At 37.1% G+C, this 27,841-nt stretch overlaps 5 protein-coding genes across 6 annotated transcripts; 3 read left to right on the plus strand and 2 right to left on the minus strand.

Moving 5' to 3' along the window:
- Nucleotides 1-121: 121 nt before the first annotated feature.
- asgr1c.1 (asialoglycoprotein receptor 1c, tandem duplicate 1) lies at nucleotides 122-4,934 on the minus strand. 2 transcript variants are annotated; one of them, XM_056746607.1, is made up of 14 exons: nucleotides 4,789-4,934; nucleotides 4,123-4,209; nucleotides 3,721-3,813; nucleotides 3,500-3,604; nucleotides 3,323-3,418; nucleotides 3,084-3,179; nucleotides 2,878-2,979; nucleotides 2,707-2,799; nucleotides 2,579-2,614; nucleotides 2,232-2,324; nucleotides 2,015-2,080; nucleotides 1,100-1,254; nucleotides 910-1,019; nucleotides 122-692 (listed from the first exon to the last, which is right to left on the minus strand). In XM_056746607.1, exons 1-14 carry the CDS (start codon nucleotides 4,871-4,873, stop codon nucleotides 551-553), a joined length of 1,359 nt encoding a protein of 452 aa, XP_056602585.1. In that variant the 5' UTR covers nucleotides 4,874-4,934; the 3' UTR covers nucleotides 122-550. The 2 variants fall into 2 exon arrangements, with proteins under 2 accessions (XP_056602585.1, XP_056602584.1); XM_056746606.1 differs by having other exon boundaries at nucleotides 123-692; nucleotides 2,878-2,982.
- A 1,855-nt stretch (nucleotides 4,935-6,789) lies between these two features.
- Nucleotides 6,790-15,652, minus strand: srrt (serrate RNA effector molecule homolog (Arabidopsis)). Its single transcript, XM_056746778.1, has 20 exons — nucleotides 15,524-15,652; nucleotides 14,595-14,749; nucleotides 14,192-14,334; nucleotides 13,951-14,097; nucleotides 13,544-13,732; nucleotides 11,989-12,158; nucleotides 11,613-11,791; nucleotides 10,694-10,807; nucleotides 10,394-10,574; nucleotides 10,132-10,298; nucleotides 9,987-10,048; nucleotides 9,795-9,873; nucleotides 9,141-9,332; nucleotides 8,879-9,049; nucleotides 8,444-8,597; nucleotides 8,140-8,333; nucleotides 7,821-7,977; nucleotides 7,620-7,715; nucleotides 7,183-7,282; nucleotides 6,790-7,054 (listed from the first exon to the last, which is right to left on the minus strand). Exons 2-20 carry the CDS (start codon nucleotides 14,712-14,714, stop codon nucleotides 6,979-6,981), a joined length of 2,691 nt encoding a protein of 896 aa, XP_056602756.1. The 5' UTR covers nucleotides 14,715-14,749; nucleotides 15,524-15,652; the 3' UTR covers nucleotides 6,790-6,978.
- Nucleotides 15,653-16,119: 467 nt separating this feature from the next.
- prdx4 (peroxiredoxin 4) lies at nucleotides 16,120-18,590 on the plus strand. Its single transcript, XM_056747021.1, has 7 exons — nucleotides 16,120-16,357; nucleotides 16,954-17,071; nucleotides 17,332-17,448; nucleotides 17,579-17,701; nucleotides 17,821-17,951; nucleotides 18,101-18,135; nucleotides 18,461-18,590. The coding sequence occupies exons 1-7, from the start codon at nucleotides 16,171-16,173 to the stop codon at nucleotides 18,509-18,511; spliced, it is 762 nt and encodes a 253-aa protein (XP_056602999.1). The 5' UTR covers nucleotides 16,120-16,170; the 3' UTR covers nucleotides 18,512-18,590.
- Nucleotides 18,591-20,704: 2,114 nt separating this feature from the next.
- On the plus strand, nucleotides 20,705-24,213 carry sat1a.1 (spermidine/spermine N1-acetyltransferase 1a, duplicate 1). Its single transcript, XM_056745960.1, has 6 exons — nucleotides 20,705-21,026; nucleotides 21,120-21,171; nucleotides 21,325-21,408; nucleotides 22,453-22,554; nucleotides 22,632-22,672; nucleotides 22,906-24,213. The coding sequence occupies exons 1-6, from the start codon at nucleotides 20,967-20,969 to the stop codon at nucleotides 23,074-23,076; spliced, it is 510 nt and encodes a 169-aa protein (XP_056601938.1). The 5' UTR covers nucleotides 20,705-20,966; the 3' UTR covers nucleotides 23,077-24,213.
- A 996-nt stretch (nucleotides 24,214-25,209) lies between these two features.
- LOC130419551 (diamine acetyltransferase 1-like) lies at nucleotides 25,210-27,421 on the plus strand. Its single transcript, XM_056746388.1, has 6 exons — nucleotides 25,210-25,447; nucleotides 25,579-25,630; nucleotides 25,745-25,828; nucleotides 26,139-26,240; nucleotides 26,342-26,382; nucleotides 27,104-27,421. Exons 1-6 carry the CDS (start codon nucleotides 25,388-25,390, stop codon nucleotides 27,269-27,271), a joined length of 507 nt encoding a protein of 168 aa, XP_056602366.1. The 5' UTR covers nucleotides 25,210-25,387; the 3' UTR covers nucleotides 27,272-27,421.
- Nucleotides 27,422-27,841: the final 420 nt, after the last annotated feature.

A 27,841-nucleotide genomic window follows, 5' to 3' on the forward strand; every position in this document is an offset into this window, starting at 1 on the left:
AGTTCCAGTCATTTTTAATTCTTTCAGAACAGTAAATAAAAGTGGTATTTGATTTCACTTTTATACAGAGCATTAAACCCCCTATTGGAGCGTTGCATTAGCGGCACATAAAGTCATGATTTTTAACCATATAGCCTACTCAAAAAATGTAAATCTCAAAAGCACTGTCACGCTGGATAAAAGCGTCTGGCAATGTGTAAATGTAACCGTACAAAGAACAAATATTTTCAGCTGTCCCTTCCACACAGATGGGCATGCTGGGTTGAAAGAGGACAGCTACTTGAACAACCTCTAAATCAAGACAGTTATTACTATTTCAACATGTTCACATGTCATTTTCACAGTTTTGTCTTTTAAAATGTGGAACACAGAAATAAAGAAGCAAATAATTAGGGTGACGTTCTTTGATTTATTTTAGAACAAGTAAATAAGGTAACAAGAGAAGTTGACTTTGCTTAGGATGAAAACACAAACAGCGCCGCATAACTGAACTAATGCAATAATATCTCAGATCTTTTTGCCTCATTCCACAATTACATCAGGTACAAAACTAGACTTTGCAAGCGTATCTATATTTTAGAGAACAGTGAGAGTCATTTAACTCCCCGCTCCACTTTAAATGGCCACAATCTTCACCTTCTTCTCCCAGACCGTGATTTTTCCAGTCATCCGGCTGTCCTACACTCCAGTGTCTGCAACACATCAGTGACACATTTCATAAGCTCATTCCCCGGCGCAGACGGCATCTCGTGGACAGAGTTCTTTAATGTTCACGAAACACACATTTTTTATAAAAACAGTATACTCAAAAACCTCAATCCCTCCTGAGATTCAAGTTAAATATAATAACCACCTAAGTGTTTACAACAAGTTGAATATGCGCATATGTTCTAAATAATATCAACGTACTCTTTTTTCATGATGTAAGGAGTCCCGTCAGTCCATCTCCACACCCCCGTGGTCTGATCCGTTAGACCGATCCAGTAATTATTTGGTTTGGTCAAATTCGTCACAAAAGTCTAAAGAGAGCAAAATCTGAGAGAGAGATAAACACAAGGACACTTAAAGTGTGTGTGACATAAGGAGTGGGGTTTCTTACCCATTCGGCCTCACTCCCGTCAAGTTTCAGTAGCGATGTTCCCTGTTCTGTACAGTAGTCCCGCGCCTCCATCCAGTTCAGCGTGTTGGTGGAGAACAGATAACAGCTGCTGCTGTAAGGGGTCCAGCCTGATCTACAGGTGGGTACAGATCTGACTGCAGAGGGAGAGAGGAGATATGCTGTCAACAGTTCACAGAATGAAATAAAAAAGGACACTTTACTTAAACGCCTGTAGATTAAATTCAGAAATATTACTGTGGCTATAGCCTTTACAGTGCAAGGACATAGGGGTATTAATGGTAAACAGCTAATGGTCTATAATGGTATTTGTAAGAATAATTTATTTGTTATATTCTTTTATATATTATTATTACATATTTTTATGTAACCAGTCACTACAAAGTTTTGAGTTTTTTTTTACAGTGAATGTAAACTAATTTCAGTTTATTGCTGAGAGTGCACTCTCTCCACATAAAACCCAAGGCATTGCCATGAATATCATGACTCATGACACACCATTTCTAGTTTTGTTGTTTTTAAAGGTACAGTTCACCCCAAAATTCTGTCATCATTTACTCACATAATATTTGTTTGCCCTACAACGGGGGGATGATATCTGTTTGGTTACTGACATTCTTCTAAATAGCGTCCTTTGTGTTCAGAAGAACAAAAAAAATACAGCTGTGGAACAACCTTAGTGAGTTAATAATGACATCATTTTCATTTGTGAACCATCCCTTTAAAGTAATATTAAGCCTAATATTTCATTGCAATTAACTGACATGTTTTAATAGATTTCGTTTTTGTTATAATAAACTACAATAACCTTGTAGTTTTATTTGGAAAGAATGCTGATCATTGACAAAAACTAAATAAATATTTCTGGGTGAGTTTCCACTCATGTTCCAGACTTACCTGATGATTTTGTTTGGTTGTTTATATGGGCTTTCAACTCATTCAGACTGCTTATGACTCTTACTTCTGAAAACAAGACAGAATTGTCAGTTTTATCTCTCCGGCTAAGGTAGACTACCGTAGGCCTACACTATAGAAAAAGCACCAAAGTAGCGTTTGGCTGATCGAAGACTAAGATGTTTGAAAACTACTTCAGTACAGAAAAGTGCTCACTCACCGGTGGTCTGTTGTTCAGAAGAAAGAGATAATACAGAAGCAGTCAGATTAGACAATGAACTCTGAATTCCTCTCAGTGAGTTGGACAAAGTGTCTTTAACAGTAGACACAAAAAATACAGTACATAAGCACAATTATTATAAAAAATACTTAAAATGATCATTAAACACTTATTATTAATCTATCCCATTTATCATTGTTTATATAATTATGTAATTTGTATATCAAATATATACTTGTAATTCATATATATATATATATATTCATATTTTATCATATTCATTTCCGTATTAAATGAAAAAAATCCATTGGAAACTCTGATACTAATATGTTTAGTTTCTTTCTTACATTCTGTTTCAGTCTGCTTTTGTCCCTGCTTGTTAACTGTGAAGACACGAAGGTTACAAAGGTGACTAAAATAAACTTATATCCTGCTGTTTTGTCTTAGAAATGTTTTGATCTGTAAATCTTCAGACCTGCATCGTTCAGTTTGGAGGTGAGCACTGATACTGCACTTAAATTAAGCAGCAGATTCTTTATCTCAGTGATGGAAGCGCTGTGCTGCTGCTCTGTCAATCAAATTACATTTAGGTTTAGTTTAAGGATAAGAAATAACAAGAAGAAATAAAGCACAAGAATAAACTCACCGAGTCTTTGCAGGTTTGCATCTTGTTTGGATGTGACTGAATTCAAGGATGAGCTAAAACTGTTCAACAACGTCTCAATATTTGTCAACTTCTTTTCTGAAACTCCTTGTGGATACAAATTATAGTAAATAATTCCTTTCACACAGCTTGTTCATTTATTTAAAAATTAAATGCTTGGTTTTCACAAGATGTGTTTAGCTCTATACCAAAGTCATGTTGTATGTTTTGTTGATTTGTGAATGATGTCTTCAAACTGTCCAACAATAGTTCTGTTTCAGTCAGCTTCTGTTCCTGCTTGCTAACTGAGAAGACACAAAATTTGCAAAAGGTAAAGGTTACAAAAAGACAATAATATGCAGCTATTCCAAAATAATATTGATTGCCAAACATCTTTAATGTTTGTGTAAAAGTCCACTTTTGGTCTACTATTTTGGTTTGACTTGACCTGCATCGTTCAGTTTGGAGGTCAGCGCTGATACTGAAGAACTCAAACTGAGCAGCAGGTTCTTTATCTCAGTTATAGACGTGTCTTGATGCTGCTCTGTCAATCAAATCACATTTTATGTCTTGGATCAAAGTTGAGAATTAACAAGAAGAAAAATAGTAAAGAATAAACTCTCACCAAGTCTTTGCAGGTTTCCATCTTGTTTGGATGTGACTGAACTCCATGATGAGCTAAAACTTTTCACCAAAGTCTCTATATTGGAAAGCCTTTTTTCTGGGACACCTTACAGATACAAATTATAGTAAATATTTTTTAAGGTCTATTTTTGGTAAATTGTCTATTTCTTTCAAAGCTGCTTTGGAATGATGTGTTATGTGAAAACTGGAAAAGAATGATACCATTGGGCATTGGGTCACTGGATTTGTTCAAATATAAATTCAGACTGGACACTGAATTCTGCACCTCAATGACATTCTTCACCAGGTCTCCACCTAGCAAAAAAAAAACAGTTTTCAATTAACTATATCTAATAATTGACAAAGCAAAATCACACTTGCTTGGTTGTAACAACATTTAGTTGGTTAATGCGTTAATGTGATCTATAAGTTAGAACCGGATTTAATCAGAAACTTTGATTGTCCATCCACTATCTTTGAAAAAAAAACTTTGAGGTTTGTGATATTCAACTCAATTCCAACACAATTGACTATGTAATTGAAGCAATTACATTGCAGTTGTTTAAAAAACTCACTTCATAAACCACTGCAAAATGTTTTAAACATTCACATTGATCTACTCACAGATGACAAATATCATCACCATGGAAATCACCATGGCAACCGTTCCCAGCAGCACAAGGAGACCAATCCACCTGCCACATGGAGCGCCTGCAGAAATCAACATAAATGTATAGATACTTATGTCCTTCTTAAACCCATAATCTCAGTTTCTTGTGGTTTTCTTTTTTTGCAATAAATCATTATTATTAGTCACCCTTTATGTTTGTCACTGGGTTTTGCAAAAAATCGAAACAATAAAAAGTATTTATAAGTGCTTGACAACACGGTATTTAATCATTTCAAAAGCTCAGTGTTTTCTCCATTTCCTGAAAAACAGTGAATTTAAACACACAAGGTTTTAGAAGGACAGCGTTGACTTCTTTCATACATAGGCAGTCTGTTTCTAGGTCGTATTTTAGCCTTGACATCTCTCACACCAAGTGAGAGAGGTCAAAGGTAAATTATTTACCACATAAATTATTATATATGATAAAAAAGACACTTGGTGAGCAGTGTTTCTATAATATAATCACAGAAAACTCATTCTAGGATAAAAGCTAAATAATTTGGACTACTGCTGCAACTGCAGTTTAAACAATTTGATCAATAACTATACGATAAAGTAACACCTGAACTGATCCATGTACTGCACTGTTACTAGTCAATATTCAGTACATGAACTCGTACCTTTCCGAAACCCTGACTTAGGTTCACGCTCCATGTCCATTTCCAAGAATCCTTCTGAACTTTCCATTTTCTTAAACAGTATCATAGAAAGAAACAAACGTTCCCAGATACAAGTGAAGATCCAAACAACAAAATGGCCAAGCTGTTCACCCCACTCAGTCCTTAAATATAAGAGAACTCTCCCTGTAGTATAAATCAAAACACAGCACTTTTAGTTCCTCATTCCAAAAATTTTGCATGTACCCAAGAAACGTTAATGATCCCAATAATATTTACAAAATACAAATCAATTACATTAGATCATTGTGTGTGTGCCAGATAAAATATTTACTGTATGCTTGGTTCAACAAAACAGCAAAATTATCATGCATACAATGCAATCATAAAGTCATAAAGACAAAAGATCTTTCAAAAGATCATCTTAACCCCGGGTTACCCTGTGGTGACTCTCACAACAAAGTGCTTTGGTGACATTTTTTCATTTAGCAGAAACTTGAATCCAATAAGGCTTAAAATGAGAATGCGCTCAACATGGTAAATTATTCACGTGTTAGTGATTTTGCCTCTTTTTAAACAACAAGAACGTTTGTTTATGTTTAGTAATTATTGATTATCAGAATAAATAGTTTATCTAAGGTTTAGTATGTTCTCAGTATAACTCATACTGTATGTGACCCTGCACAACAAAACCAGTCCTACGGGTACATTTTTTGAAATATAAATTTTTACATCATCTGAAAGCTCAATAATTAACAATAATAACTGGCGGAAAAACAACCGTTTAAAACTCTGAAATCTGAGGGTGCAAAAAAATCACTGTAGCAGGCCATCCACTCACAAAAATAAAGTCTTTATATATTAACGGTAGGAAATTTACAAAATATCTTCCAGGAACATGATTTTAACTGAATATCCTATGGATTTTTGGCATAAAAGAAAAAATGTTCCTGAGCTACTTAAGACTGGTTTTGAGATATGCAATTCCAGCATTGGAAGTGAATTTTTGCTTTATTGAAGTGACATTAAAATGCTAAGAGGATGAATTTGTTACGATTATATTGAACCATCTGTTTATATTTTAATGAACCCTTGTTGATGGAGTCTAAACATAAAAAAATGTCAGTCTATGCAAAAAATATATATAAAAAAAAAGAGAAATAAACATGCGTTTGTTTGGGTGTCAAAAAAAAGGACGCTGTTTTTGGGAGACGATAAACTTTGAAGGATTTCTATAAAATAAAATGCACAGTCCTGAAGCAATAATACCCAATGAAAGGAGAAGGGATGTGTCTTTATAGAACATAAAATAGTTACCTTATATTCATTTTCATGTGACCATTTATAAGGAATATGTAGCGATGTGGATGTGACAATCCTGAAAATGGCCTTACCTGACTATGAAAACTCATACACTAAAAATAAAACAAGTGCTTTACAAACTTGGAGAGCTCACATGGGTATTTGAACCACCAAATGTTAAAATCTTTGCTGTTACCATAGTAAAAACCACTGGTAAAAACTTAATATTTTACAGTTAAGTTGACATTTTCACAGAATTGCACAGAAAAAAGGCAAAGGAGGCAAAATCACTAACCCATGAACAAACTAATAAACTTTAATACTCCTTTATATTCAAGACATAAACTTTGTATTCATTTGGAGTTTCAGGAGGTTCGATGGCCACAGGACTATTACTCTTATTTAGTAGACTAAAAATACACTAACAGGGCAAGAACTACTTTGTTATCAACAGCCCATCATTTACCACTAAACATATAAATATATAAGACCATAAAATTCATATTACAAAAAAACTGATAGAAACAGGAAAGTGAAATGACCGGATCAACAAAACTATTTTTGTATATGACACTTTGCGTGTGAACTTAAATAACTATGATGCAGATACTAGATAAAACCTCTTGATTTGCACTGAACCTAGAAAATATATATTTCTTTAAAATGGTTACATTTAAATTGTCAAATAAAACATTAGACAAATGACATCCAAATTAAAATTTTATTCGAAGCAAAAAAAAAGTACAACAAGGTGACTCTGTAACAGTGTACGCAGTTATACAACACACAGGACAGAGATAGCGAATTCCTGGAATGAATGCACATAACATTACAAGGAAATGCTGAGATAATCATAAAAAAAGATTAAAATGCAGAGAATAAAAAGGAACTCTAAAAGAAGTCCACATCATCTGGAGCGTCTAGATCACGATACTCTATGATATTGCGAGGATCTCCACGCATCATTCTGAAAAGCAAAGATCTGATTTATTGGCACATACTAGCAGATATATTAAACTTTTCTTTTAACAAATAACTAACAATACTTAAGGGAGTCATGTCATGATTTATGCCAATGCATTAAAATTGTCTCACCGGTTGTTTCTTGGTTTCCCAGGGTAGCCGCCTTGTCCACGAAAGTTGTCATAGTTACCTCTACCACCTCCATACTGGTTGGGGGGGTAAGGTGGACCACCTGTTTAATGGTAAAACACCCGAAAATGTCTTAACATAGCAAAAACAAAACATGTCTGCTAAAGCGGTCATCGATTTTTTAAATTTATTTTATAAAGAATGGACATGCTACTACACAATACACATTGAAGCAGTTTATGAATACTATGAAAACAAAACTGGTTGCCATGCAATTTTGTTATTGGAGAATAGAACTATTAATCAAGAAAATATTTTTATTGCAAAATACTGCTAGCATCGTTAACTTTGTACAGGAACAGTTCCTCAACCGCATCATGAGATCTCTGATTTCCGGCCCTGCTAAATTCTATAAAGTTTGGTCACATGCAAACACGCACCTCCGTAACCCATCACTGGAGGTCGGGGCTGGCCAAAACCCATAAGGCCTTGAGGACCCTGCGGTGGAAATGGAAGTGCTCCAGGTGAAAGCACTCCTAAAATCAGGAAGAGAAAGAGGTTGACACACAGTGATCATTTAGAGCTCATTTTAGTGTGCAATTTCATGGCTAAATCATCAACGTGATTGACAGGTGTCTTACCCTGGCCAGGTCCAGGAGGGAGGGGAGGCTTCATCTCTGGGATCGAGGGTCTTTTTGCGTCCATTAGAAAGTTGTTGAAAAACACAACCTCTTTTTTCACTTCCTCAATCTTATCCCCGTGTTTGTTGAGAATGTGCTTTCTCACAAACTCTGGGCCCTGGAGAGACGGAATCATTTTATTAATGTTGTTAATGCAGTTGCAACTGAGAGACCATGGAGTTTAGATTTTATCATTGTGCAAATGACAGTGATGCAGCAATGTTCTGTCAGAAACGGTCAAAATTATTAGGTGGTTTATACAGCAATGCCCCTCCTTCACCTTGAATTTTTTTCCACTAAGTGGACAAAGCCACTTATCCTTGCCCAACTCCTGCGTGTTGGCCAACACAAACTTCTCCACTTCCTGTTCTGGGTCCTTACGGCCCATTTTTGCAGCTTCATCCTCAGACAAGGTTTCCTTTACACTGAACAGAGATGACAGTTTTTCTTCAAATGTCTTCTGCCAGTCCCCAACTACAAGACAAATAGAAAAAGTTAAAGAGAACTTCTCTTGTATCTATAGCAATGGCAGGCATACATTAACACGGGTAACTCCACTGGTCAGTGGTGAAATCGTGGCTCACCCTCTCTATGGGATATGCGGTTCGGAGGGATAGGTCCACGCACGTGGATGATGCCGCAGCGGTTCGGCATCTCGTCCTCGCTCGGGTACTCACAGGAATTGTAATAATCAATAGAGTGTACAATACGCAGGTAGAAGAGCAGACGATCCAGAACCTGATTTTGATAGCATGAAATTCTGTTACAATGGGTTACACAACAAACACTTGCATACAAGTACTTAAAATGTGTATAAATGTATAAATATTTAAAATATCATTATGCATAACAGAACATTTTTTAATCGAACAATGCGAAATTTAATAAAAAAAAGTACCATATTTTCTTCAAGTTCTTATTGTTTATATTGTGGTTAACCATTTTTGAGCTTTTTACAAAGAACTAGGTTCTGTTTTCTCTAAACACATTATCATCACTCATCACTTTCGCTACCTGACCTTGACAAGTTTGTCATCTCTTTCCACAGTAATCTCCGTGGAATTTCCCTCTTTAGTTCCCTCTTCTGAATCAACTCCACCAACATTCCCCAGGAGCTCCTCCTCTTCTGCACTCACTTCCTCAATGAGGTAATCAGTGATGTTCTTCAGAATGGGATTTTGAGCAGGAAGCTGTCAGTGAAGTGTGAAAAAACAAATTTTACTTTATGAGCTCACTGTCAATATATTTAACACCGCATCACATTTGAATAAGTGACAATACCTCCAGAGTGGGTGTCTCTCCTCGAGGTTTTTGATTCCAGAGCTTTTCTCTGTCGTCCAGAGCATGGATCAATTTGGCAGCCAGTTTGATGTCATTTCGGAGCACCTGCTTGTGCTGAGTGATCCCGTTGACGTTTCGTACGCGGCGTGCCAAGTCCCGATTGACTCCGGGAGCTAACTCACAGTCCCGCAGCTGGACAGGGAGACAAGAGAATAAGAGGAGGATCAGGTTAAGACTTGAAACCAGAGCTTTCCCTATCCAACTGTTTTTTTCCTTTTCACGACATATCTCAAGAAATATCTGTGTACACGTGAAACCGCTAAACCGACTCAAAACGATGTAGTATACACGCCAAATCAGTATGTGGCACGGTAAATCTGCCACAGAGATACACTTAAAATGGTGAAATTGGAGCATGCATAAATTATGCTGGCTGGGGTGATGACATCATCATTTAAAAAAACACCCTTGAACACATAAGGGTGCCGTTTTCAGATTTATCTACTCTGGGACCCGGTTTCTAAATAATAGGTTCCCAAACACCAGATCCGTGTGGATGTACACCGATACGACAGAAAATCTTTACATATACAGCTAAATGCGTCTACATGTGGATGGCCTCCGAGTGACTTTAGAGTGTCTTCTGAAACTCACACGAATATTCTGCAGGTTCCAGCAGATCTCTTTGATGTTTACGCCTCTATCAAATGTCACCCAGCAACGTCTAAAAAACCTGAAACAAAATGTATTTATAATATTTGCCATTATATTATTATTATTAATTATTTTTCATAAAGAACCAAGAAACACAGATTTTATGGAACTTTGTGGATGTTGGTCTCTCACCTGCGCTCTGGCTGCGGTTCTGACAAACACACACGCATAAATCCCGGATAGCGTCGACAAAGCTGCGACAAAAACAGCAGATTTATCATCACCACTCAATGAAGAAATAATCTTAAACACACTCATGTCTGATCTGCACACTCACAGCAACAATCTCTGCTTTTGATATAGTAGGAGCTATGCTTCTCATGAAGAGGGAGCACGTCCTGTGAAGAGGCCGAGGTCTCAGAGGCTGATCATCTTTGGGCTTCTTCTCTTTTTCTTTCTCTCTTTCCTTCGGCTTCTCGTCCACCTGCTCCTTCGCATCAGCAGCTGCATGACAGGAGTAACAGATCTGAGCATCACAATACGGTTTACCAGGAAACACATTCAGAATAGGAGCGACACTACTAGCAAGCGATGCTAACCTTCACCCTCTTCCTCCTCTTCTTCTTCTTTCTCCTCTACCTCATCAGGCTCTCCTTCTCTCTCTGGGGGTTTCTCAGAGCAGTGCGAGTTTGAGTCAGAGTCCGAATCAGATTCGCTTTCTGATGCGCTGGCTTCATCTTCACTGTCTCCGCTGTGCTTCCTCTTTCTCTTCTTACCCGTCTAAAAAGAAAGAGAGACAGTGTAACATAGTGCCATCATTTACACAAGTTATGACTGAGCTGCAGGATTTAGAGTAAAACTTGCCAAAGAGAGAAAAACAAAGCATACAACCCACTGACCTTCTTAGGTTCTGGGATGGGTTGAGCGGCTGGTTCTGGTTCAGATTTCTCCTCTCCTTCACTGCCTGCTGCAGAAGCACCTGCGTCTTTCTCTACCACCTCATTTCCCTCTCCCTATGCAAACAGACAAAGATCAGGACAAAACTTAACACTTAAAATCACTTTAAAATCTTACGGCCTGTTTCACAGACACTGCTTAGATTAAGGAGCCACTAAACAACATTTATTTAGATGTAAACAAAGTTGGTTGTGTTGCACATTATAGAAAAAAATGTTTGCAACTGTAAGTAATTACAGTAGAGAAAACTAGTAAATTTCAAGCTTTTTTTGCTATTTTTGCCTTTCGGATTTAAAATCATCATCGGGCCAACGTCAAAGGATGTGACGTGGCGTTGTACTATAGTACATCGATGACGCGTTGGTGTCTCATTATTATTATTGAAGAGACTGTGTTTTCTTGACCAATGAGAATACATTTTCCTAATTATTCATGACATCGCCTTGTGATTGGAGCTCCCGTCTCCCATGCCGGAACCTTTGCTGTTTTTAATGGCTCTTCTCACAGTGTTCACACCCATTTTAATAGCATTTTTTTATAACGACAGTGAGGTAAAATGTAGCTGAAAGGGGAGGTTTCTTGACACTTTAAGCCAGGACTAAGCCTTTGTTTAATTAAGATATTTATGTCGCTTTTAGAAAAATCCTTTTGAAAAATACATTGCTGGTATGTATCTTGAGACAAAACAATGGCACTGATTTATTTTAAGATATTTCTGGGCATGTTATATTGAGCTAACATAGGTCATACATTCATTTTAGTCCGGGACTAGCCTTAAACTTGGTCTGTGAAACCTGGCCTTAAAATAAAATCTCAAAATGTAAAATCTCAAACGTCTTCTCCGTAATCTAATAAACTCACCTCCTTTTCTTTTTCAGTCGAAGGTTTGCGTTCGACATCTGTTGGTTTGGACTCGTCTCGTCTGGGAGGTTCAGACCCAGCCCCACCTGACGACAGCCTCTCTCTATCCTCCTCTTCCTCATTTGGCTGATCGAGGATGCGCAGATCGTTTTCACCTCCTCCTTCCATCTTTATCACGGCTAAAATGAAACAAAACTTATTTTAAAATTGTTAATGCTTTGATTACATAAACGCCATTAATATGTTGAGAAACATAAGGCAAAAGTTGGAGATGTTCAATCAGTTGTCCAACAATCAACCAGTGGATTGCCAAGACGTTTAAACTTAAGCACAGCTATTACATTTAAATCTGGTATGCAAATTCAATTGTCCATACCGGCATCTAAAATCTTGGTGATTGGTTGAGCGCGTTCTATGTCCAGAGAGATGGAATCAAACCAGCCGTTGTCTATCAGAAACATGTAGACATTAAGCCTGTTCTGCAGAGCGCTGTGTGCTTCTGCTTTACGCCTGCTGGCTTCATCCGGGTGGTACTTGGAACGAAACCTGGTAGAGACAAAGCCAGAGAAGAGAGGGAAAAACAAGGTGGATGTGGAAGAAAACACAATGTTAGCTACAATTTCCAGGTCATCCAAACTTTAATCCCAACCCCTGCATTTCATTTAAGAATTCTGTATCCATCACCAACTGATCATCTAATATAGTCTGCACAAATAAATCATCAACCTCAATATCCCACGCAGTTTTCTGCCACATAACATTGTGACTGTTACAAAACCTAGTGAGCTCCCTACATAGGCATCATGTTTAAGGTCTGCAAGATGGTTATGTAGTTCAAACTAAATAGGGTTCAGTGTGGCAGTAGACTGCCAAGCAGCTCACTAAATTATGTAATGAAGAACCACACTAACAAGACAGCTGAAGTGCACATCTTTCAGTCTTTCTGTGTTTAAGTGTGTTGTGTAGTACAGTAACAAGTTATTCCACTCACCCACAAAGCCGAAAACAAAAAATGAGAAAAACTTAATCAACAAGCAAAAGTTAAACAATTGAAATACACATTTCCATTGTGTGCACTTAAATTACCTGATGAACTCCCCGAATTACAACACATTTACACTGAGAGCGGTCTTCTCAAAGGTGTGTGCACGAACACACACGATTTCAGCGTTTTTGGGAATTCTGATTGATCCAAATATCAAAAAAATGAAAAAGAAAAAGGGGAAGAAAGGCATCACACACTAAAGAAATAAAAAAAAGCGCCTGTCCGTGACCGCGGAGGCCAGTTTGGATTCTGAATGCTCGGCTGTCTGACTAAGAGCCCTGGTACTTGAATTCTAATGGCATCTGCATTGTGCGCAGTGCAAACCCTGACTGACTAACAGCCAATCCCGTGTCGGGTCCAAGGGCTTTTCTCATCTTCCAATACCTTGTAGTGATGGAGGGAAGAACAATGTTAATTTGCAAACAAAAGAAACCCTGAAATGTAATAACAAATATTAAGCAACAACTGTTTGCTGTCAAGATAAACTGACAAAAGAAACATTTCCAAAGTCCCAGAACACACTTGACAGCATTAATCTATTATGTTTATCTGTAGAAGGACAATGAAAGAATAATCTGACTGGCACAAACAAGAACAAATTATTTTATGGCAAAGATGGGCTAATATTTTATGACAGAGATGCACTAATATTTAACAAATTGTGATCTTGAACATTTTGAACAAAGAATTAACACATCTTGATGGTATAATGCCCTTTGAATTTCAAATGCAGAACAACATTAGGGCATCCCTGACTCAATTAGGCTATCCTAACTTAAACTAATGGTACTATGGGTATCAACATTAGTAAAATATCTGAAGGGCAGAATCCTGTGAATACATGCATAACAAAATTCGACAGCAAGAACTTTAGGTGTAGTCGTACCACTCTTCATCTTTATGGGCTAGGAAGAAATCCTGCATCTGCTGACGCCTAAAATCAATCTTGTACTCGTTGTAGCGTTTGACCGACTCCGTCTCATCCACAGAGTCATCCAGAGAAAGCAGGAACTCCTTAAAGGTCTTCATCACAGGAGGAAGTGGACCAAGATCCATATCATGGATGTTTCCCAGTCTGAAGGAAATCAAGAGGATGGTGGAATAAGTTCCAAATATTATTACAACATCCAAGGCTCTCCATATATCTTCATGTTGATGTAATTGCAGAGTGATTTTTAGGGTGGATTTCTGTGCACATCAAATATTGACACAAAAGCCTGAATCACTGAGCTTCGAACTGATTCATTCAAACAAATTCACTAAAGTAAAACTAAATGGCTTCCTCTCCCTCACCTGGCCTGTATAGGGATTCCATGATGGGGCTGCATTAGATGCATGTCAGGATGACCCCACGGCTGAGGGGGGGCATAGCTGGGTCCACCTCCACCTCCGTAACCCAGGTCATAGCCCCCATGGTAAGGGTCACCTCCATGGTCATCCCTGAAAGACAAAAGTGGGTAGATAAAGATAGTAAGCTATGTTTGACACACACTCTTTACATCCGGAATCTACCCAAACACATAAAACATCTTACCAGTCTCTCCTCATACGTTTCTGCTGAGGGCTCATGTCATGACGCGGAGGGGAAAATCTCTCCCGTCTTCCTCTCTCATAATCGCGGTACTCGCCACGGCTGCGGCGCTCACGGCCCCGGTCCCACTCTCTTGCCGAGGGCCGCCAGTAAACGACAACCAAAAAACAAACATATAAAACCATACAAACATACAAGACTCCTGTCTACAGTCAGTAGAATCTAACCACAGTTATCTTTGTTTGCTTACAAATGTCAATTTTTTGCATTTCTTTTAATCATTTTTGTGCCTTTACATCGTTTTACAGTTTTTTTGTCTTCCTTCTGTGAAACACAAAATTAGCACAGGCCTAACGGGAAAAACTGAGAATATTCTGTCAAATGTTTCTTCAGGCTATGGTCCTCACCGGTCATTCCAGTCATCTCTCCTTCTGTCCTCTCTCTCTCTGGACCGGTCATAGTCACTCCTCTCTCGGCGAAACTTGTCTCTGCGCCGGCGGTCGTACTCATCATCACTGTCAGCCATGGTGTTCAAATGATGTCTAGTATGGAAAAAATCTGCTGTAACACACAAAAGTATAAAAGTCATTAGTGATAAGTATATAATTGTCATACAGTTGTACTCAGTGTGTGATATTCCTCAATAATAATGTCCACAAAAGATTTTTTCTGGGGAGACTTTGTATAAACTATAAATGAAGCTCTACATAAACAGTTTGAATAGAACAGACTCATGTTCGTTTTGGTACTAAGATTTAAGGTTATTTAAGGTTTAACCCATGACTTGGTCTGTTTATTAAGTTTTAAACATTATGAGACTCTTAAAATGTCAACATTCTTGTCTCTTGCAAGAGAAGAGTTTAGTTCTAAAATGAGATTACTTCAAAAATAATGTTTTCTTTTCAACACTGCATTCCAATTAATATCAATAAAAGTGCAGTTGGTTTTAACGGATTTATCTCATATTGGAATCAAACTCTTCAAGTACAGTTCATTACAATGAGGTGCAGCTGCCTCGAGCCACTCGCGTGTTTAGCTCTTTCGCTAACTTCACATCGTTTCGAATAACCAACAAATTAGAAACTGGATTAATGCCGATAAAATCACTCAACATTTGAATAAAAATATAAATTACATTAAAATTGTTTAAAAACATACAACATACAAGGGCTTAAAGCGTGCAACGGCCTCTATCGGGTTATGTAAGAAAAAGTCACTAAACGCAGTCGTATGAAAGATTCAGACAATCGTGGATTCAAATACTGTTTAACTGTCAGTAGGGCATAATGTAGCGACAAACCATTAAAATAACATATTAAGTTGTGAAATACTAACTAGTTACTAGGTTTAAAGAGGTTTTAATCCGGTGAGCTCCCGCCAAATAGCGACCATCCCGAACAACAGAACAGCGGCAGAGCGGAAAGAGCAGCCATATACGGAACAAGAGCAAGGCAGAGCGGAAGTAATAGTCATATGCGGGACGACAGCGCCACAGTGTGTCCGGATGACCGTAATACTAGCAAACGCAAATAGCTTATAATAGTATTTTACTATGATAGTTAAAAACTGAATATTAGCCAGATTGTTTAAACAAGTAAAAGAGCAAAATAGCAAATACAGATTTTAATAAAGTAATTTCTAAACTGCAGTTGGCCACATACAACGATCTGATGATAAAACGCACTTGAACTTGAGACGAAACAATAACAAATGTGCCAGAAAAAAGCGTCCTTTTAAAATTATGAAACACTAACACTGACTACTAATGGATTTATATTTGTCAATTAAAATGAATAAAACAATGAACACGTACAAAGATAAAAACAGATCTCTATAACATATACAGGGACATAACAAGGCCCTCGGGACTGTTGCAGTAGATCATGTCAGTATATAGATCGACGACAGGACACGTAATAATCAATGAGAGAGAGAGAGCGAGAGAGAGAGAGAGAGAGACGTGCTTCCTACAAGGCTCAATAATGGATGTCAGTCGCTGTGAGTGGATCTGTATCGCCCTGTTTTTCCTCCTCGGGTCTGTTGCCTGTGATGGTGTGAACGGGAAGAAGGAACAGGAGTGTTATAATTACGCCAGTGGACACGTTTATCCCGGAGAGGCTTTCCGCGTGCCCGTCTCTGATCATTCACTACACCTGAGCAAAGCCAAAAGTGTGTCACTTTACTCATTTATGCTGTTTAAAGTCACATGCATGTCTTTAAAACATACAGTTTTGATTGTTTTACAAACATGGGTAATTGTTGCATTGTATTTAGCAAAAAACATCCAACAGCTGTCAGAATTCACAAGCGCAGTCTGTTAGCATTCGCCCTTAATATTAGAAGAATAAAAACAAAACGATCTGAAATGAAAGCCTGTTTCACTGCGACGCAACGACTGATTTTGCGAGATAACATATCTTTGCTGCAGTGCTATTGCATTGAAGGTTGCATTAGTTCTGCGTAGTGTTGTGTTTTGGCTCAAACTTTGTCTATTGTGTTAGAAAGCCATCGTTTATTTACGGTCCTAGTTGTTAATATGAGTATTTGCCGAGTATCAAACTCAAACTTGTGCTCATGCTTTGTGTGTTATTTAGAAATGCACAGCCTCTAAGGACACGTCATTGTAAATAAATCCTGGATCCACGAGCTTTCTTTAGCATGCATTGTGATGATCTCTTAAAGATCCACGAACCTTTCATTTCTATGCAAATTACTTATGCAATATACGTTTAATATGGAGTAAATATGTTATGATTCTTTTTCAGTCTCAAAACCAGCACCAAACTGGGAGGGAACGGCTGTCATAAATGGAGAGTTTAAGGATCTGAAATTGTCAGATTACAAAGGAAAATACCTGGTATTCTTCTTCTATCCTCTGGACTTGTGAGTTGAACACATTGATGTATTGTGTGCTCATGTTAAATATGAAGAAATGACCCTATTTCTGTGCATAATGAAATGATCTTTAAGCAAATTAACTTCCATTCAGGTCTTGGTCCTTTCTGGTGTCGAGTACCCATTTGTTGACATTAATCTCTGAAATATGACACATTTCGATTGTAAAATAGGGCAAAAGTGCTATTTTATGTTAAAGGACATTGAACGAGTTATTGTGATCCTCACTGGATTGTTTTTCTTTACAGCACGTTTGTGTGTCCCACTGAGATCATTGCCTTCAGCGACCGCTTCCATGAGTTCCAGGCCATTAACGCTGAAGTGGTTGCCTGCTCTGTGGACTCCCAGTTTACCCACCTGGCCTGGTGAGACAATACCTGGAATGGGATAACATCTTTGCATTGTTTGAACTGGTAGTATATTACAGGTTCTGTGTTGTCATGCACTTAAGTGACCACTCCCAATGGATTCACTGTTGTGTTTGTGTTATTTCAGGATCAACACACCCAGAAAACAAGGAGGTCTTGGACCAATGAAAATCCCTCTACTTTCTGACCTCACACACCAGATATCCAAGGACTATGGCGTCTTTCTGGAGGACCAAGGACACACACTCAGGTACTGGATCCAAAAATGTTTTGTCGTATGCAACGTGCTGGAAGGTTTTGCGTGGGCCGATGCTCAGGACAAGCCTGTAAAATAAGAATAACATTAAATTATTTTCTCCTGCGTTTCAGAGGTCTCTTCATTATTGATGATAAAGGTGTTCTCCGACAAATCACAATGAATGACCTGCCTGTGGGCCGATCTGTCGATGAAACGCTCAGACTGGTGCAGGCTTTCCAGTACACGGACAAACATGGAGAAGGTATGGAACTTATTTGGCATTCTTCTTAAAGTGCTGTCAATTTAAATCTCCATACTTATCTGAGACAACTGCAGATCAGAATATACCTAATTGACTTTAGTTGTTGTTACTGGTTTGCTTCACTGACTCTCATGTGTTTTTGGCGTTAGTGTGTCCAGCTGGATGGAAGCCTGGCAGTGATACAGTAAGTTCTTGTCTGTGTGTGTGAGTGGATGTGTGTGATTCCTAAAAAAGTGAATTATTATAATTGTAAATCGGTTTATTATGTGGTCTAAGATAAAGATCTGACAGCATTTTGTCAAAATTATATATTATTGTGTGTGACTGTATCACATAGTACACAAATACCAAATTAATGTAATAATGCAATAAATTCAAATGGAGTGCTAAAATCATCCTGCAGAAGAGAAAAGTGTGTAGTATTAATTTGTGGTTGTGTGTGTTTGATCGTATTTACACAGGTACACGATCAGTTACAATATCTCTTTATCTGCTCTTTTTCCTTACAGATTATTCCAGACCCCGCAGGCAAACTGAAGTATTTTGATAAACTCAACTGAGGTTAATGTTTCAAGTGAGACTTTTGTCTTTGTGTGGTTGCTGTTGTCGAAAACACAATAAAAGGAGAGTTTTGATAAACAGGTTCTGGGTTTTGTGTGACACTAGATGGCGATCTGGCAGCAGTCTTTTGTCACTTGTTAGATCTGTATTAGAAACTAATTTAAATGATAGTTCACCCAAAAATGAAAATTCTACCCCCCCTCAAACCTGTATGACCTTCTTTCTTCCGCAGAATGCAAAAGAACACCTTTTAATAAAAATAATTGATAACCGTACGGCACTGGACCCTATCAACTTGTATGGACACAGAATGGGGGCCAGTTAACAACATTCTTCAAAATATCTTCTCTTGTGTTCTGCGAAAGGAAGAAAGTCATACAGGTATGATATGACAAGAGGCTGGGTAAATGGCAGAATTTTCATTTTTGGGTAAACTTATCACTTTATAAATGAGAAACTTTATAATGCTTTGCAGCTGATGTTGTCATTGCAGGTTTAAACACCTCGTTAATTTTGTTTATATAACACTCTGATACTTGTCCTGTTCTAGACATCAAGGCCAAAGTACAAACCTAACTGATCAGTTAAGTATTGTGATTTTATAGGTGGCATTTCAATTAGAAGCATTTTCATCTGAACTACACAGATGTAGAATATGATTTTAGGTAGCACGTTGGCGATAATACTCATTTGCATTTCAATTGATTTTCTCATAATGTTTTTTTCCGTCGTTTCTTTATTTTTCATTTTATTTACCTTTTCCTATTCAGTTATCAGAAAAGATGGATAATTCATGGAATATATTCTCATGAACTACTAGAGAAATAAACCCAATGTCTTAAAGCATTTCAAAAACCTTAGTGTCTCGTATCAAAAGGTGAGATTTACCTGCAGTCCAGAACAGATGAAAATGAACTTTGACAAATTCAAATCCCAGTAGTTAGCCATTTATCTTTTATGACATTATTGCATCAAATGATATTGAGTACTCTATAATAGTTTACTTTATAATAAAGGTTATGAAACATTTTGGCTGCACAATTTAAAGACCCAGTTTGACTTAAGTTGTCTGTGTTTTGGTTCATGCACCAAAGGTCAGTCACGTGTCCGGGTCAAAGGTGAGGTGCAAAAACACTGGAAAATTTTCCACAAATATACTGCTGTTGTCACGTGTCAAGAGAAATATAAAATCAGTACGTGAAGTACAACATGCATTTTAATATCTTCCAACACTGAATCTTTGTAGAATATATTTAAACGTACTTGCCTGAAATGAAATATATGTGTTTCTTGTGACGGTAGTTTATATTTAAATAAAATTAAGGTTGTGCCACCACATGATGTACAGTATGTCAATGAAAGATATACACAATGCAGGCTTTTTTTAACCACAGCTCACCCCTGATGTCATACATGCAAAGTTTTCTGTGTAAACACAAGCAGCCTTCATTGCACCCACAAAAAGGATCTTTAACATAGCATATTCTTGTTTTTTTTCTGTGCAGTTTTTGCCAAAGATTAGGGGTATGTCTCCATGATAGTGCAAAATGCAAGATCAGACCTGTGGAGCTAGATTAAATAGGAATTAAATGTAAAGTCATTTCAGAAATACTGACATACAAACTTTCAGGTGGATGACTTTTTTGGTTGATGAATTTAAATAACTAAATTGTAGCTCATATGCTCGCAGTATCTCTGTATTGTTGAATAGAAAATATGTAGCCTTTAAGAAACTACTCCTAAAACTGCAATCTTCATATTTTTGGTTAAAAATAAACAAAAATCAGTAATTACATAAAGTAAATACAAATTAGTCCAAATCACAAATGTAAGCTTGTAATAATTACTTATAAATTGAGCTTCGATGATAATAATGGCACCAAAGTTACGAATTGCACGTCTAATAAAAACAAGACTGTGACATACCTAGGTATCTATTTTTATCAATTTAATCTACTGATGATTTTTGGCATAAAAGAAAAATCTATAATTTTGACCCGTACAATCTATTTTTGACTTTTACTAAAAATGTTCATGTGCTACTTAAGACTGGTTTTGTGATCCAGGGTCACATCAGAATATCTTTTTAAACAGGTTTTTATAGAAGGTTAAACATTAACCTGTATTGCTTTCATTGGGTGAAGGTCGGGGGATGATCAGGACGTTTTATCTGTAGATTCAGGAAGGGTATGATACGGACACAAACAGAATTGCAGCGGGAGTGGCCTGTGTGTTTATGCGCATTCAGAGCATCAATAAAAGGCGGAAAGCTCCGAGCTTTGAGCACAGCTGTCTTCATCACACCAAACCCTGGATGCCTTTTCTAGCAGGAGAGATCCAACCTCAGACCTGTAGCTAAGGGTGAGCCTCTGAGACGCGGATGAAGAAACAAATCTTACTACTTTTCACATTCCGAGGACAAGTAAGAAAAGGGAAGAAGAGTAAAAGAAGAAAATGTTTATATTACGGAAAGCCGAGCCCAAAGACGTGTCTGATATACTGCGACTCATAAAGGTAAAACTCTGCACTGCACTTTAAAGATTTGTTTGTCAATGAATGTTACTGATCTGCTCAGAATTTCTAACCTATTTAAAAAATGTACATAAGGAACTGGCAAAATATGAAGAAATGGAGAGTCAAGTTCTTCTAACTGAAGAAGGTAAAGCATGTTTAATGCAATACCATTCATAGCATTCGCAATCCTTAAGACTAAAAGCATGAGCCATCAGTTTTGTCAATAAGTGCTGTATTCTCCTGCTTTATTATGTGTCTATACGTGAAGTGCTTTCTAATCTCACACTTGGTTTTGTAGACCTCCTGGAGGACGGCTTCGGAGATCACCCATTTTATCACTGTATAGTGGCCCATGTGCCCAAAGAGCATCAGAGTGCTGATGGTAAGACACCAGCCTTGTCACTTTTGTTGAGTCTCAATACATAAACTCCTCCACTTTTCAAGTGAGGTAGAAACAGAAGTGTATAAATTCATACAGACACTACACCAAAAATATTTCTATGCATGCTGATGCAAAACAGTGTCCATGTTACGCATACAATACCTTAAAGGTGACGTTTGTAATTTTCTTGACATTAAAAAACTTTTATCCTAGTTAAAAATACATAGCAAACTTTAAATGAGGCATTCAAAGGTTGACTTTCTATAAAGGCTGTCTATCCTGATCTGTTTGGATCGGGAATATTCATTGTCTGGTCAGATAAAAGGGTTTTATTGCAAATATGTTGATGGAGCTTCTGGAGGAAAAATGACACACATCACCTTTAATCAACATTCTTTTTTTTATTTATCCTCGAACACGAAATCACCTCAAAATGTTTATGTAGATCTAAATTTGACTGACATGTAGCGAACAAGAAACGGAATTAAAAACAGATAGACATTTTGAGAACTTGCACATTTAACTTTTCGTGGTGTCATAAACTGGCCTTTTTTATTGTTTTATACTTTTGCATGTGGTCTACTTATGCTGTTTTTTCATTAAAAAAAACATAAAAATCAATAAGTAATAGGCTATTTTCTAACCGGGTTTTGAGGCCGGCTCGGTTTTAATGGGCGTGCCGCATCGAAGACTTGGAAGTAAACTGCCCACTGCTATGATTGGATTTCACACATTTCACATTTATTCATTTAGCAGACGTCATATGTACGTATTTTAAAAATGATTCAATTGCCATCCCTACTGGAATGAATGTGGAAATTCAAGTGAATGGCAGAGTAATTGAAATCTGGAATGCTGTGACTATGGTGTACGGAAGGGTTGTGAAGCCCATAATCCCCTGTAAATACATCATGAAATAAATCCAATGCAAATTTCAAACAAACAAATGGTATCTTTCCAAACGATTCCTTCTTTGTGATTTTCCAAGATACTGTTTGTACCACTGATTGAAACATTAGTCATCGTTTGGCTTCTGTTTTCCAGGTCATGTGATCATTGGGTTTGCCATGTATTATTTCACCTATGACCCCTGGATTGGCAAATTGCTCTATCTGGAAGACTTCTATGTCATGAAGGAATACAGAGGTATGACTATTGTGTTTTTCTGCATGGTTTTCATATTGTCCTTTTAAATACTAAATTTTACCTTCTTCCCTCACTAGGTTTCGGAATTGGCTCTGAAATCCTGAAGAAACTGAGTAATGTAAGTTTTTATCAATCATCTATTTTCCCTTTCATGACATTTTAGTTTGCATAGTACAAGCAATGCTTCTGATGTTTTTCCGATGTAAGGTAGTTGACAAAGCTCAAGGTGTTTATTATGAGTTAAAAAATAATCGCAAGTTAATAATCTAACACTATATGGCTTTCTAATCTTCCTCATGGAAGTATATCTTGTGCTAAATCTCTGTACTCTGATCAATTACTGTACTCTAGACGGCCGTGAGGACGCGCTGTAGTAGTATGCACTTCATCGTGGCGGAGTGGAACAAACCATCTATCGAGTTCTACAAGCGGCGTGGGGCTTCAGACCTCTCCCTGGAAGAAGGATGGAGGCTCTTCAAGATTGACAAACAAAACCTGATGAAGATGACGGATGAGGAGTGAACGTGAGGTTGGGAGGATGCAGTTTCTAGATGAAGCTTATGTCCCTGAGACTGCTGGCGAATTCATCTCTAGTATTATATCCATGATCAGCCCCTTCTTTATTGTGTCCACTAAAGTGAACAGATTTTTGACCATTCAGAATGATACATCCAAGCTTTTTTTTTACTCTAAATCAGAATGCCACATGATCTTTAACTTTATAAGGAAAACGTTAAATGTTTAAAGAGTTGTTTGTGTCTTCACGATGTATGGTAACTTGATTGTCTGTTATGATTGCACTTGCTCCAGACACACAATATGAGATCTCATCCTGTTTACCTTCTGTCGAAGCCAAAACTAAATTAAACTGCTGGTGTCTGTAAATGTTGAGTGAAATAAACTGAGTGATAGTGACCGGAACAGGAAAAGATGATTTGCAGTTTTTAGCCACTGTGTAAAACAATCCTACACCCCAAACCCAACAGAAAGACCGTTTCCGTCAGGCTGTGAAGCCTTTGTCTGATCTAAGGAAACATAACTGTTAAAAAAACATTGTCTTCCTGTCTTACGGACGTATTCATATGGAGACATTCTTTACTGCAGCCCTAACATTTTTAACTGTAAATGACAATCGTCATGTTATATTTCCAGATATTAAAGGATATTCACCCCTTAATTAATTTCTTCACTTACCCGCATGTCACATCAAACCTGAAAGGTTTTCTTTTGCAGAACATAAAAAAGGATGTGAAACCATTGAGTGCCATAGAGACAGAACCATGAGACATTTCTCAAGATATATTCAATTGTCTTCCCAGAAGAACTTACAGGTTTTAAACATGAGAGTGAATAAATCAGTTTTTACATGAAAACATGCTGTGATGGGGATGAAGGTTCTGGTAATCACTCAGAATCAGTGTCGTCATAAGAAACTTCCTCCTATTGGTCTCCCGTAAAGAATTCCAGCGGATATGAATGAGTGAGTGCTGAATGTATCCCATTCAAAACAACAGGCCAGATAAAGATTCTTGTGCCATTAATCATTAAAAAGTCAAATACATAGATAGTTTGTGATGTAGAGGATCTCTTTGCAGGAAGGATAAATCTTTTCAAATGTATCTAAAGTATTTCCAATGCTTAATAAATGATAAAAAGCTCTATGTGATTACATTTTTATCATGATTAATATTTAAATAAACATTAAATTTGTGAATAATATTTTTTATCACATTAATCATGTGCTGGTGACATATATCCTGATATGTCCTCCTGGATTTTTTTAAGCATATTTCGTTTTATGCAGTTTTCTCTATTGAAAAGTTTCTTTGCAGTATATTGTTCACAAGGGATGAATAAAGTATCATCTATCTATCTGTATTGACAAAAATACTACACAGCTCCATTAGTACACTAGCAGCAGTATTCAATTTATAGACCATGATCCATTGGTTTTGTCTAATGCAAATGACTATGACTAAGTGGAGGTTCTGTGGTCCTGCAAATTATGTTTAAACACAAAATGTAGGTTTGGCATTTTAATACTGTAGGTTTTTTCTTTAAGTAAAAAAATACAATGTAGGCCTAAGTGTACAGTACAAAATGAGATCCATCATAAACCTTTATTTGGATAGATTGAAACAATAGAACTAAAAGGGCACAGGCCAATGATCACAGTTTGGCCTATAAGTTGTTAGGTTTTTAAGTTCTCTTACAAACAACTTGGTACAGTAAAGGTAAAGACGTACTGTACACAATGGGATTCAAATGTCTAAGACCACCTTAAAATCTGTTATTTATTAAACCATGGAGAATGAATCGTATCCATGTACATGGTCTTACTTCAAAATACTTGCCAAGGTTGCCATTGTTTTCGTCGTTAGTGATGAATTGTATTGCCTAAATAACCAAGTGAGGTAGGCCTACCAATTGTGTGTAGAATAATAATATTAGGTTGTAATATACTATAAAATAAAAATGCAAAAGAAACAGCGTCTCAGACTTTTTAAGAGCATTTTTTGGCAAGAATGCAGCTCTTTTCTTGTCTGGTTTAGACCGGTCATCTCGCTGCGACTGCGACGTGAGTCAACTACAGACTAAACTAACGTCACTACATCCGGTCGGTGATGTCACGCCGTCTCTCCATATAGACGTGCTAGCAACAAGCGTAGCTGACAGACTCTTCTAGCGACTTCAGTTTACATGTAATAGCTCACTGACACCCGTACTTTCTGCTGAGGGCAACCCCCTTGGAAGCGAATGAAGAAACAAATCTTACTGCATTTCACATACCGAGGACTAGTAAGAAAAGGGAAGAAGAGTAAAAGAAGAAAAAATGTTTATATTACGGAAAGCCGAGCCCAAAGACGTGTCTGATATACTGCGACTCATAAAGGTAAATTGTCTCATATGTCGTCTATATATTCAAATATAGTTTTATTAAACAATCTGAAGTAATTTTGTGCTTAAGTTAGTTTGAAGACATTCAACGGTTAACATTTGTAACGTTACCCTGTTTGATTTTAGGAACTTGCGAAGTTTGAGGAAATGGAGGAACAGGTTGTTCTAACCGAGAAGGGTACGTGACGTGTGAACCAGTAATAGGACTTTAACATTAAAACCGTTCACATTAACAATATGACAGTTTTCAATATTTGAGTACATTTGTAAATAATTTGTTTATATATTTTAGAGTTACTGGAGGACGGGTTCGGAGATCATCCGTTTTATCACTGCGTCGTCGCAGAAGTACCGAAAGAAAGCCAGTCTATAAAGGGCAAGTAAAACATATCACTGTTTGTCACATATTTAATATTAACTATAGGCTACCATCTTGAAATGAACAAACTTACCTTTAATGATACGTCGACGTTTACGCCGTCATTTGGTGACGTCATTCTTCCCGTTATCGGGAACCGCATTATCACGAGGCTGCCAATTATTCCAGCCTTACTTTTTGTTTCGGAATCTGAATCTAAGCTCTTTAAACCATAGTGTTCTAACTTTTTAAATCATATTGGACACTCAAAACATATACATTAGCAAAGTACACATCCTTAGGAATGTGTGGTGTTTTTTTTGTTTAGGTTATACAGTGATTGGGTTTGCCATGTACTACTTTACCTATGACCCCTGGATCGGGAAGCTGCTGTATCTGGAGGACTTCTATGTTATGAAGGAGTTCAGAGGTATGAAGCTGAAGACACTGTTTTGTCATTTGGCTATAGATTTAAAACTACACATGAGGTCTCTTTGACATAAGATTAATATATCTTCTTTGCATTTACAGGTTATGGGATTGGCTCTGAAATATTAAGGACTCTGAGTGAGGTATACATAATACTGCAAATTGGGACAAGCTTAAATTAAACAAAGCGTAAACAATTAACATAAGCCAAATGTATAGTGTCAGAAATTAAATATGCAAAAATGCCACAAATCTGATATGAAAGTTAGACTGCCACCCCATTTTCGAAGAATAATTAAAAGGTAAATAATTAAACATGATTTACAAAATCAAAACAAAATAAACCCAAATGAAACTTCAGTCATTTACTGAAACGTTTTTGTGTTTACAAAAGCACTCAACACCCCCACAGTATACTGTAAGACAGAATCACAAACAAATCTAAATGGTTTGCGTGTGTACTGTCAGCACAACACAGTAGATTTGAGGGAATGTCTCACTGCGGTAGTGTAAAAAAAATCCTTTCATAATCTATAATCCAATAGATTTTATAAGGTTTAATGGAAGGACATGCTGTTTTTAACACCATAGTGTTTATTTTAATTTACTATCTTTAAAGTCTCTATAACAAATAGACTACATCTTTGAAGGTCCATCATCATAAATGCTAAAAACTGCACATTTATAGTGCAGTTAACCATGATAAAATGGTTTTGTTCACTGCTAGTTTTTAGTTTGGTTTTGGTTGTTGTACTTTTAGACATTGTATATCCAAAACCATCTAAACAAGGCTCCTATTTGCCAAGAATGAAAAATAACTGGAATAGTTGAATATCATTTTTTTTTCTGTTTCACATACCACAGACGGCAGTTAAAACTCGATGTAGCGGGATGCACTTCATTGTGGCAGAGTGGAACACAACGTCCATCGAGTTCTACAAGCGACGTGGCGCCTCTGACCTATCGCGCGAGGAGGGATGGCGTCTGTACGAGATCGACAAGATCAACCTACTCAAGATGTCTTCCAAGTAGACAAGTGGCAGACAATGTTCAATAAACAGGGATTTCTTTAGACTTCCTCTATGCTTTTGATTGGTTTAATTTATAATGTTCATGAATAATGACTGTGATTACAACTGTAATGTATCGGTCAATAAAGTGTTTACTTGGAGAATGAAAAAATGACTCGCTGATTGGTACTAGAAAAGAATATAAAATAACTCATGTGTCTGGAACCAGTTTGGGGCTGTAATGAACAATTTTCAATGTCAAAATCCATGTTAATAGTACTTGAAATTGCTGCTATGATTTTATAGTCAACATGAAAGAGTATAACAACCCATTTTATCTCTGTATTATACTTACTGAGTGATTTCTGAAATGCAATATAGGATATGATGTTTTTGTCTATGGCAGGTGGTTTAAAGGGAATGGGTTTAAAAATAAAAGGGCTTGGATAAACCAAAAATTAACGTTTGGAGTCCAAATCAAAATGACATTTTAATGAGAGGGTTTCATAGTTTCTGGTAGTTAAACCAAAGGTCAATTTTGATTGCATGTTGTTTTTAAGCTCTCTTATATTTAGTAAGCAAAACTTCCCCC

Source organism: Triplophysa dalaica, chromosome 4 (genome assembly GCF_015846415.1).
Source record: "Triplophysa dalaica isolate WHDGS20190420 chromosome 4, ASM1584641v1, whole genome shotgun sequence".
NCBI lineage: Eukaryota > Metazoa > Chordata > Actinopteri > Cypriniformes > Nemacheilidae > Triplophysa > Triplophysa dalaica.